Source organism: Leuciscus leuciscus (genome assembly GCF_965113295.1).
Source record: "Leuciscus leuciscus genome assembly, chromosome: 3".
NCBI classification, from domain to species: domain Eukaryota; kingdom Metazoa; phylum Chordata; class Actinopteri; order Cypriniformes; family Leuciscidae; genus Leuciscus; species Leuciscus leuciscus.
Genome location: NC_138727.1, coordinates 38,996,592 through 39,009,036, shown reverse-complemented (window position 1 = coordinate 39,009,036; position 12,445 = coordinate 38,996,592). Strand labels below are relative to the sequence as shown.

At 43.1% G+C, this 12,445-nt stretch overlaps 1 protein-coding gene across 1 annotated transcript in view; it reads right to left on the bottom strand.

Moving 5' to 3' along the window:
- The window catches only part of LOC309494691 (uncharacterized protein), a gene marked incomplete at its 5' end in the record, with an annotated part of 76,603 nt that extends 64,384 nt beyond the window's left edge, over positions 1-12,219 (bottom strand). Inside the window, 2 exons of the mRNA XM_082164104.1 lie at positions 10,704-11,915; positions 12,104-12,219. Coding sequence (XP_082020230.1) covers positions 10,853-11,915; positions 12,104-12,219 — 1,179 coding nt within the window. The 3' untranslated portion in view covers positions 10,704-10,852. The remainder of the gene's footprint in view (positions 1-10,703; positions 11,916-12,103) is intronic.
- Positions 12,220-12,445: the final 226 nt, after the last annotated feature.

The following is a 12,445-nucleotide window of genomic DNA, read 5'->3' as shown; positions in this document are numbered from 1 at the left end:
GCATGTTATATCGGCCCAAGGAGTGGCGACCGATCCGAGTAAAATCGAGGCCGTGGCGCAGTGGCGTCGCCCAACAGTTGTCTCCGAATTGAGGACCTTTTTGGGGTTCGCAAGCTACTACAGGCGCTTCGTAGAGGGTTTCGCCAAGTTGGCGGCTCCCTTGCATAGACTGGTAGCTGAAGTTGTTGGAGGTAAGTCAGGGAAAAGGAAGGGGCAGAGTTTAGTTCAGGTGTGGACGCAACAGTGTCAGGAGTCATTTGAGGCATTGAAGAGTAAGCTAATTTCTGCGCCTGTGCTAGCATATGCGGATTTCTCCTGAACCTTCATCTTGGAGGTAGACGCTAGCCACAGCGGCTTAGGCGCTGTACTCTCGCAAGAACAGGAGGGAAAAGTGCGACCCATAGCTTATGCCAGTAGAAGTTTGAGGCCCACTGAGCGTAATATGAGTAATTACAGTTCCATGAAATTGGAGTTCCTGGCGCTCAAGTGGGCCATGGTGGAGAAATTCAGGGAGTATTTGTTGGGACATAAGTGTCTTGTGTTTACTGATAATAACTGAGCTTGGGGCCACTGAACAGCGCTGGGCTGCTGAGCTGGCTGCCTTCGATTTCGAGGTGAGGTATAGGTCCGGGAGGAGTAATGGCAATGCAGATGCTTTGTCCCGCCAGAACCCTGTCAATCTGGACGATATTGAGGGCTTGGCTGCCAGTATCCCGGTGCCTGAGTTGCTACAGCAGGCCATAAGACCCGGTGGCATTGTGCATGCTGTGGCAAATGAAATGACTGTCTTGCCTAGCTATTCTGCTTCCGACTTGTGTGTTATGCAGGATGGTGATTCCATCATTGGACCACTGTTGCGGTTCTGGAGACGGGGTAAGCGTCCCCTGCCCGAAGAACGGCGCCAGTTGGCTAAGCCCGTTCTCACACTGCTGCAACAGTGGGACCGATTGGTGGAGAAGGAGGGTGTATTATACCGGCAGATTTTCCGTCCTGATGGGGGAGAAGAGTGCTATCAGTTGATATTGCCCGAGGTAATGAAGCAGGAGGTTTTAGAGCAGCTGCATCAACAACATGGTCATCAGGGAGTCGAGCGGACTAGTGAGTTGATTAGGCGTAGGTGTTACTGGCCAAGTATGTTTGCGGATATTACTCGCTGGTGTAGAGAGTGCGAACGATGCCAGCTCGCTAAAGAGAGTCAACCAGTGGCACGGGGTTACATGGGCCATTTGTTGGCTTCCAGACCTAATGAGGTCCTGGCCATTGATTTCACGGTACTGGAACCATCTCAGTCAGGCCATGAGAATATTTTGGTCATGACCGATGTATTCAGTAAGTTCTCCAGGGCGATACCTACCCGTGACCAGCGAGCCGAGACTGTGGCGCAGATTCTAGTCGAGGAGTGGTTCTTTAAGTTTGGGGTCCCGGGCCGTATTCATTCCGACCAAGGTCGCAATTTTGAATCTGCTCTAATTCGGCAGCTTTGTGAGCTTTATCAGATCAAGAAGTCCCGTACGACACCGTACCATCCGGCCGGAAATGGTCAATGCGAGCGTTTCAATCGCACCCTGTATACGTTATTACGAACTCTGCCCGGCCCTAGGAAGAGAGACTGGGCCTCTTGTTTATCACAGGTTCTCTTCTGTTATAACACCACCCCCCACCAGGGGACAGGAGAGTCCCCTTATTACTTGATGTTCGGTCAGGAACCTAGGTTGCCGGTGGACTTCCTGCTGGGCAATGTGTCAGAGCCCATGGCAGGTATTGTGCAGAGTTGGGTGGTAGAACATCGAAAGCGGTTGCAGGTTGCCTTTCAGGGCACAAGGGAACGCCTGCAGGAAGCTGCGGGTCGCCGAAAAGAACGACACGACTTGCATGTTCGTGACTTACCTTTGGTGGAGGGCCAGCGGGTTTATTTACGAGATCACTCGTTTAAAGGGCGGCATAAGATTGCAGACTTGTGGAGTCCGGTGTTGTTCCAAGTGGTTCACTCTCCTGAGGTGGGAGGTGTAGTGTATACTATTGCACCAGTAGAGGATCTAAGTAAGGTCCGATGTGTCCATCGCTCGTTATTGAAGGCTTCTGGACGGAAAGAGGTCCTGCCAAACAGCCAACTGGGGGTTGGAGTAGAAGCTCAGGAAGAACCACGGGTAGATGAGGTAGATGACGTCGACTTGGTGGTGCTAGTGCCGGAGACCCCTTGTGCTGCTCGAGCAATAGGTCATCGGGCACGTGCCAATTCTGGTACAAACCAGTTGCCGTCGGATCTTCCCCTTGTAGGTGCAGCTGGAGGAGAGCCAGGCGACCAGGTTAGGGGACCAGTGTCGGGGGAGCCCACCGTGCCTCTTGGTTTCCAGGATGGTAGGGTGGTCGTCCCTCGGCGGACAGGCCGAGAAGGAGCCGGTCGGCATGGGAATTTGCACCATCTTCCCCGAACAGTAGGAGAGATAGGAAGTAGGGTTGCAGTTGGCTCTGAAGTAACTGCCGGTATCTTGTTTAGGCCATGGTCATGAGTGGTGTTGGGGACCCTGTAGTGAGTCCATCGACGGGGCGCCGATGCAAAAAGGGAGGGGAAGATTGTAGCAGGACGGTCTATCGCCCCTCCCACTCGTAATTGTTTAATGCGTGGCCAATGGCCCAGCGTCTGGTGCAAATAAGAGCCCGGATTACCTGCTCTTTGGCATGCGTCATCGTTCAGGGACGTGATGTCATCCATGTGCCCTGTTGCTGTTTGATTGAGTTACGGCCAGCTGTGTTGCCGCTCGTAAAAGTCTCGCCGAAGCTGCTAGCCACTGGCAGTGCTGTTTGCTGGTCACTGTTGTCGGGAGAGTTGAATGTGGACCTCTGAGACAGGTAGGAGAAGCATTTGCGTGCAACAGCGTTTTGTAAACCACGTTTCTATGAGTTGTTTGACTGAGCGATTAGTCTGATTAATCCGTATGTCCACTGTAGTGTAAGATCTGTCGGCGCCGGTGAGCGTTGTCGAAGGCATTCGGCTCTATTCATCGCATATTGATCCCGGGACGGCGTGCTCAGTTGTGAGTATAGAGTTACTGTTAGAGCATGAAGCCAAGGAGGAAGAACTTTCAGCGTAACATCCTCTGTTTTGTTTCTAGGCATGCGATAAGGACCATATCGCCATTCTGAACGAGAGTTATCTGCCTGGTGCTTCATTGTGGAGCCTGTTTGCGCTGTGCCTTACCAGCTGCTGTTCTGTTTTGTGCTGTTCGGTTTGTTTTGTTCTGTTTCACGCCAGGTGAACGGTTCTAAGTGAATCGTTTCCAGCGAATTATCCAAGCGAACTGCTTTTGAGATTCACTTCAAGTAACCCATTCTGGGTGAACCATCGCAAGTGAACCGTTTCGGTGAACCGCATCGAGTGAATCGTTTCAAACGAACTATTTCCACTGACGGTGACTTTGTAACCGTGGTATGTTTTTGAGTTTATTTTGTTTTCTTTTTGTTTATTACTTTGATTCATGTTAATGAGTGAGTGGGTTTTCTGAATTTGTATTTGTTTCCGACTCAATTATTGTGTTGGTGAATTTATATATAATTTTTGGTTGACTTACGCTGTTGAAATTGTGATCTGTTGTTTATAGAGTTTTCTTGTTTTTTGGGGTTTTGATTTGTGACGATTAGGTCGGGACCAAGGAGTTGGTCCCCTCCTGAAATTGTAAACCAAGTTTATTTTGTTTACTTATCATTTTGTTTATATATTATTTTGTTTACATATCACTGGTTAATGTCTCTTTTCTTTTGCTTTTTGGTAGGTCCTGGGCACCCGGGGGCAGACAAGTGACAAAATTAGGTGGTGGTGTCCTCACTGTGTGCCGTGGTCTTCTCTGACATGAGTCGCTGAGTGTGCTGTGCTGGTGTGTGTGTGTGCACTGAGTAGAGTAATTTCCAAAAAGGTGAAATCCCGAGACTGCCCCCTGGGTGTGCCCAGGTCCCTCCACCGCCAACATTAGAATTTAGCAAATTGAAGTGATTGCTGGTCAACACCTTTTAATGACAAATGTCTTTTAACGATTAATAAAATAAATGTACATCTTTTTTGCAATTCATCTGTGTCTCTGACTCGAAGTGATTAGGACCTGTGCGTGCCTATTACATTAGAGGTATCGTTAGATTCCTGGGGTGAAATTCCCCAGGTGGCGTAGTCGAAAATAGGTTAATTAGAACTGCCTAAGCGAACACCGCTTCGTCACATATAGAAGGTTTGATGCTGAATATTATTTATTTAATTGTGAGAGCGTTTAATAGTCAGTCCTCTTCTAACATGTCAACAACAAAGAAATCGACAGTGTGGCAGCATTTTGTTAAAATTGATAACAGGAAAAAGGTCGAATGCAAAGTTTGCAAGCAACAGTTTTCCACAGCTCGACGACAAACATGACATATCATCTAAAGTGGTAAGCTCACTTGTCTGCGTTAGCTTGCCCTGTCTGTTTTGAGTAGGCTATATAAACATATCAGAATTTGCATATTTCAATGTTTTAGTGTGATAACCTAACTTTTTTTTTTTTTGGAGCCTAATGCGCAATTGCGCTGTGCTGTTGGTTGTGTTAGTTTTGAGCCTAGGATGCTTTATTTTTCAGTTATGCACTTTATTTCGTTTCTGCTCTTGATCTGGTTTGTTTAATAAATATTCTTTTTTTATTAAAGTGGACGTGCCTTTTGTGTTTATTAAGAGTAAAAGCTTTAAGTTAATAGTCTATTCGTGTCTCAGCTGCGAAGCTGAGCTCATGTTCAGCCTCGCTCGGTGCGAGGACATGCACGGTGAAATGATAGTGTCTGACAGTTATAACTTATTATAACATATGACAAAAATCGTTGTCTAAATTATGTTGCATATTCCTCAACAGTTCTTGTGATGATATCACTAGTTGACAACATAGTAGGCTACTGTTTTCGGAAATCATAAGCTATGATATTGCGCAGGTGCACGTGATGCAACGCTGTCAGAGCCGACAGACTGGAGTGTCAGACTCATTTCAGTGCAAAATAATTAGGTCAAAAACGATTTAATATACTGCAAATAGCCTACTAGTTTTTTATGTTTATTTATAATTCATTTAGGCGGACAACAAGGCTACCAAGTACTGCGCACAGTGCGCATCTAATTAATTAAACTTTTTTTTTTCTACCGTCATTTTTAGTCGATTTTTAGTCGAAAATTTCAGGACTTCAGTCGACCAAGATTTTCTTTGGTTGAGTACAGCCCTAGTTTTGTTTTTAAAGCCAAAAGGTCACGTAGCTCACGTTTACAAGCCAGCGTCATTATAGTAGCCTATTGGCTACTGTTTTACAGAATGGATATGCTAATTCAATTCAATGTTTGTGTGATAGGTAATAGCGTTAGCGTTTACTAGTTACCAGATTGATAATTTGCTCCTCTACTAGCATTACTTGATTAATGAAGATAAATGGGGGAACTGAGGTATGCCGTAAAGCGGTCGAATTTTGTAGTTCTTTTTGTGCTCGGGTTACTACCCGAACCCCAAAGTTCTGTAGTGCCAGTAAAAGCGATACAGGCCACGTCAGGCTATGGCAGACGTGTCATTCAACCTATTGTAAGTCGATGTACCATCACAAGGGTCTTGGAAATCAGTGGTGATTTCTTTAAGACTGCAAGGGAAGCTCGGCTTCCCCTATAATGTCAAAAAATGAATGGTCAGATATGTACTATTGTATTAATTTTATTGACTAAAAATTCGTTAGAAAACGTTCATCTCAAAGACGAGTTCATAGGTCGGCTGACTCGATTTCCTACCGTAGCGTCACAGTGCATTTCCCTGTTGAAGCCCAGCTTCCATTGACTTCAGTGGGGCTGCTTCGAAACTAGACGGTCATTGGATAAATGCTGCGATTATGTCCCGCCCATGGAAGCTCAGCTTCGGGCTCCGGGCTTCCACGTGATGATTGGAGGGTCTGTCGAAAGGCTGCGTCTCCTTTTGATTGACAGCGATTTCATACAATAAAAAGTCGCCGATGTTGAAGCTGTTCGGCTCAGTCCCATCGCAGATTTTTCAAAGACAAACTGCTGCAACCTATTTCTTGGTATTTGCTTGTCGAAATTGCTAGCCAATTTTCATAATACATTTCACACAATTATACATTTATACCTTTATTATATTATTACTTATTATATTTTTTATATTATTATTAGTAGTAATAATTCAAAAAGAATTATTAAAATAATAAAAACACTTATTATTAGTAGCATTATTATTATACTTTATTATTTATACCTTTATTATATTACTACATTCATTTCTCACAGAGCATTTTCTTGAAAAGGAAAGTAGAATTTACGTATAAATAAATTAATAATTTTTATGATGTAGGCCGAAAATGAGCTTCCCCTCTTTGAAAGACCAGCAGCCGCCACTGTTGGAAATGCATTATGAAGGTTGAAAAACTCCATGGTGTTGCTTTAATAAATATGACCTGCATGTGGATCTGCTGCTTTGCCTGTCTCAAATGTTACACCTTGGAAGGGCTTGGCCCCGTGATTGCTGCTTGCAGTTATATTAAAGTTATCTTTACAGTTATCATTCTTGTTGTGAACAGCTCTTTAAAAATTTGTGCGGGCATAAACTTGTCTTTTCAATCAAGGTGGTAAACTGTCAATTTACTTAGCTAATGTAAATATAAAATACACATTTAAATATAAAAATTAATACAAAAAACTGAGCACATTTTAAATGCATAAAATGTATATACAAAGTTACCCACATTTAAAATTTGAAATCCCAGTTTGAAAATTGTATGGTTTTAAATCAGCACTGCATGTTTTAGTCACTGCACCAGTTACAAGAGCTCAATGGTTGATTTCACATTATGCCATGACAACCTCTAATTAACACTCCCTTGATAGCGTGTCATAATGCTCAATTAGGCTCAATCAGAGTCTGTAGTAAATCACTGTAATTGCTTCTCCATAGACCACAATAGATAAATCGCCCACATAATGCTGTGGAGTACATCTAATTTTCACATGTTCAGCAATGTGAGCAAGTCTGCAGCATAAGTATGAATTAGTCTGGTCATATTTGAAGTTTGACTAATTATGACAGATAAAAGCCTTTAAAAGATTTGCGTCGTTATCTCCATTTGTTTAAAAAATGCATATTGGCAATTACTTGAATCATAATGTCAAGCAAATATTTATTTGTCAGAAGGACAGGTTTGTAATGAAAGATGTCAGGCAGGATTGGTGAACAAGTCAAATTAAAGCTTACATTTTTGTCTGGTTAGATCTCTCTCTTAGATCTTAACAACTGGGTCTTTAACTCAAATGCTGCATCTGCACTAATGTTGCTTTTGTGGAAAAAGCCTTCATGATGAGAAGCTGAAAATAAGAGATGGATAAAACTTGGACAGAGTTAGCTGTATGTTTTGTGTGGAGTATATTATTTTAACACATTTAATTAAACCGATTTCATTTCAATCTGCATTTGTCAAGCCTTTTCAATGACATAAATATAATCAAGGAGGTCTATACCTGGAGAAACTATCCATTTGCATTTTCATTCATCTCAATGGAGAATCTAACATCAAAACATCTTTGAGGATATGACTTTGTACTAGTCACTGTTGAAAGTTGTTCTAGCCTTCGTGAAGTTAAATAAGTAATATTAGTGTGAAATTGATAAGCAGTTTATGCAAAAAATAATACTCCTCTAATCTATTCAAGAAGTACCAGATGTACTTAATAACTGCAGGAATATATTATTTTGATTACATTAATATTATTGGAAATCTTCTCATCTGAACAGCACATTTTGGAACCGTCAAATATTTACAGTCTCTTCACACCTCATTACACAGAGGAAGTACGAGATTGGAGAAAGAAAAATGTGGCCTCGGTCCAGAACGATATGAATTGAGAAAAATACCACTGACTGCCGTTCCAGCTTGACACAACTAATCCTGTATATTTATCATCAATTGCCACCTTTCTTCCCTAGTAATTTGAAAAATATTGGATGCAAACCAGATGTAAAGGACCAGTTATGAGAAAAGTGCATTGTCGGTGAAGAGAAATGTATTAACTTTTGCAATTGCAGGTACAGTATGTCTATCATTTAAGGTGATAAATATAACGTGACATATAATATAGATAAATTGTATCAAATAATATAGATCAATTGTCTCAGATAATCAAAATTGTACCAGATAGGAAAAGTAGTACAGTACTGTATGTGCTTTTTTTCATTGACTTAATGTCATACTGAATAAAGCTGTTATTGTGTACAGCCATGGACAACAATCAATTGAATATTTCCTGATCAAGTGGTTAGAAATGATGGCAAAAACAATTCCATTAAATTAAAATGATCACTGATAACTTGATAACTGATCATTTACAATTGCATATTACCTACATAAAAAAAACAAAACAAAAAAAAAAACTCATAGAGAGACAACAGTTAAATGCAAGCCATTGTAATATTATGCTGATAGGACGGTTGTTATTTTTAGGACTGTTACTCATATAACATCGATTGCATATGCAAACCTGAATATGCTGTTGATTATTCAAACTAGGCATGGAAATGACACCCCGGTGATCAACAATTTTCATTTCCTTGTACATTTGGATGGGAAAGCAATGCTTGTTATTAGCAAAATAATGAAACTACCAAACAACAGGCCACAGCAAATGATTCACATTTTCAGTCATGGATGGGTAAAGCCCCATTACGCCAATAAATTGTTCATTTCCAGAGCTATATCTTAGCGATGCCCTGAATCATTTACTGAAGCATGATTGGTACTGTACAGTCTTCAGTTTCTATTTATGTGGAGTAAAATGGCTGTTATGCTCAAGGTCTGCTGAGGCTGGATTCATTGCACTAAATATAACATTTATTTGCTATATAATGGAGATAAATATTATAGAGCCTATGTCCCTGCAACAAATAACAAACTGCAGCCTTCCCTGTGTTCCTCAATACCTTCTTCATCTGCAGTAATTTCAAATCAGTTAATAGAGAATGAGGAGTTAGGATGACTACAGAGAAGTACACTGCTAAGAAAGTTTCCGTCAAAAAGGGTGCTATGTGATTTTTTTTAAATACATTTTAGTGTAATATGTATTATGTCATCACAGATTGTATAAACAAACACTGGCCAACACAGGCCCATTGGAAAAACGTACCTGTGGCAACATTTTTGCAAAACGCAAAATACATAGCAAAATACATACCAATAAGTACATATACTACGGTGGCCCAGTAGTGCACAACACAACGAAATTTAAAAAGCAAACATAAGTTCACAACACAACGAAATGAATCCACAACACAATGGAAATGAGCCACAACAAATGGAAAATGTACAACACAACGAAATAAAGCCACAACACAACGGAAATGCTCCTGACCACTAGAGGGCTCTTGGAGTGATAAAGTTAGTTTTCCTTTCCACTGTTCTATAGAGTCGGCAGTCTTACTATATCAATACCAAGATTAGTTTTAACAGAATGTAATTATTGTATATCGACATAAAATATACTTCAAAATCACTAGCCTACATGAATTATAGTTTATACTGGAGAATGCTTTGACTCGCACAGCGCATGATCCCTAAGGGAACGTCTGGTAATTCCACCAAGTGGTTAAAACTTATAATTTATTATACTATAATTTGATAAATAAAAATAAAAACCATTTGGTGAATTGTAGAATTACAGGAAGGTATTGGCACAATTTCACCTAACAAGTCAGTCTGGTCACTAAGAACCTACCACAAGCTTTGGGACATAACATAACAAAAAAAAAAAAAAAAAAAGAATTACAGTAGGCCTAATGTTTTTATATATATATATTTAAAAAAAAACTGTGTACTGTGCATACAGGGAGCTATTAGCACAATTTCACTTGACTTACATCAGTCTGGTTAATAGGAACTGCAACCTTTGAAACATGATAAAAAAAAAAAAAAAAAAAAAAATTATATTACAAAAGTTTCCTAAAAAAATATTATTTACTGTAAATACATGAAGGGAGGTATTGGAAAAAAGTCAGCTGTAGTAAGTCAGTCTACTACCAATACAATCAAGCTTTGGATTTGGAAAATGTCTGTTTTTGAATGTTAAAAGTAATTTTAATTCATACAAATTATATGTTTTAACAACTTGAAGGAATTGCCGGACGTTCCCATGGGGATCATGCGCTGTGGTATCGCGTCAAAGCATTCTAGAGTATAAATGCAGCTATAATGCTATAGGTGATTTTGAATAAATAAATGTCTATACAATGCTTAGCTACATACTATTAAAACTAATCGTGGTGTTGATATATTTTTTTAGACTGCTGACTATAGAACAGTGGTAAGGAAAACGTCTCGGGTTACGTATGTAACCCTTGTTCCCTTAGAGGGAACGAGACTGCGTCAATGACACTTTGGGGACGCTCCCTTAGCGTAGCGGCTCTGAAGTATGAATGAAAACTAATCCAATCCTATTGGCGTTGCGTCGTGACGAAATGAGTGACGGCATAGGCGGAAGCTAGATAAGGACGCCGGCACAGCATAGAGTTAGCTTAGCGATGAAGCAAGCGCTCCCAGTCAGGGGGAGGCGTGGCGAAGGGACGCAGTCTCGTTCCCTCTAAGGGAACAAGGGTTACATACGTAACCCGAGACGTTCCCTGTCAAGGGAACTCGACTGCGTCAATGACATTTTGGGGAACGAATACCCACTTTGCCACAACGAGCCCTGCCTGTCCCAGTGTGAAGCTGAATACAGGCACACTTAGGACGAGAGCACAAGGGTGCCAGGTGTCGAGGGAAGGTCCAAACTATAAAACCTAATAAAGGTATGCGGGGTAGCCCACCCTGCTGCATCTCAGACTTCTTGGATGGGAACACCAGAAAGGAGGGCTCTGGAGGACGCCATGCCTCTGGTAGAATGAGCCCTCACGGCCAGAGGTGAAGGCAGATTGCGCACCTGGTAGGCCGAAGATATAGCCTGAACGATCCAGTTACTGATGGTGGGCTTGGAGGCAGGAAGCCCCTTCTTGGGCGACCCGAAACACACCAGCAACTGGTCCGACTTCCGCCACGAAGAGGACCTCTGAATATAGATTCTGAGAGCTCTGATGGGGCAGAGCCGATGAAGTCTCTCTTCGACCGCCGTCTCATGAGGTGGAGGATGGAAAGCCTGCAGAACCACAGGCCGAGCCACATTGGATGGAACCTTAGGTAGATAGCCCGGCCTAGGATGAAGGATGGCTCTGATGTCGCCTGGAGCAAACTCCAGGCACCCGTGAGATAGAGAGAGCGCCTGAAGATCCCCTACCCTCCTTAGAGAGGTAATGGCCAACAGGAAATCCACCTTCAAGGACAGGTTCTTGGCCTCAGCCGACTCCAGAGGTTTGAAGGGGGCCTCGACCAGCCCTTCGAGAACCACTGCCAGGTCCCAGGTGGGAACCCTGGTTCGAGCCGCAGGTCTCATCCTCCGAGCCCCATGGAGGAAACGTACGACCAGCTGTTGTCTTCCCAACGGCCCATCACCCAGAGGAGCATGGAAAGCCGCAATGGCAGCCACGTACACCTTAAGTGTGGACGGGGTAAGACCAGCAGATAAGCGATCTTGGAGGAACTCCAGCACTGAAGCCACTGGACAGTTAACTGGATCCACGTCACGTTGTCTACACCATGCGGTGAAGACATTCCACTTTAGGCCGTACAATTTCCTCGTGGAGGGAGCCCTAGAGCTTAGTATGGTCTCAGTCACTCCTGCTGACAGACCAGCTTCTAGGTACTGCGCCCCCTCAGGGACCAGACCCAAAGACTCCACAGCTCTGGGCGAGGGTGAAATATTGAGCCCTCCGCCTGTGTCAGCGGGGGAAAAGCATACAGACGCAGCCTCGGCCACGTCTGCACCATGGCATCCAACCCCAGCGGGGCTGGATGAGTGAGGGAGAACCACAGTGGACAGTGGGTCGTCTCTCGAGACGCAAATAAATCAACTTCCACTGGGCTGAACCTCTGACATATTGAGTCCCCCACATCCGGGTGGAGCCTCCATTCCCCGGGCCTCAGCCCCTGCCTCGACAGGATGTCTGCTCCTAGGTTTTGGTCCCCTGGGACGTACATTGCTCTGAGAGACAACAGTTTCCCTTGAGACCAGAGGAGAATCTGATGCACCAGTCTGCATAGAGGGCGTGACCTCAGTCCTCCCTGATGGTTTAAATAGGACACCACTGACATATTAGCTGTGTCCCAATGTGAAGGCTGCATCCTTCGAAGGACTGAAGACTTCAAGGATGCAGCCTATGCGTCCTCCGAAGGACGCACCATGTAGCCTTCATAGGATTTCCTAATTGCGCAACCAGGTGTTTCTGATCACCGCTCCTCAACAGTGCGAGAGGACAGCTGCCATCCTGATCATTCATTTGATATAGCCTAATTGAGTAAACAGCTGAGCCAGAATTGG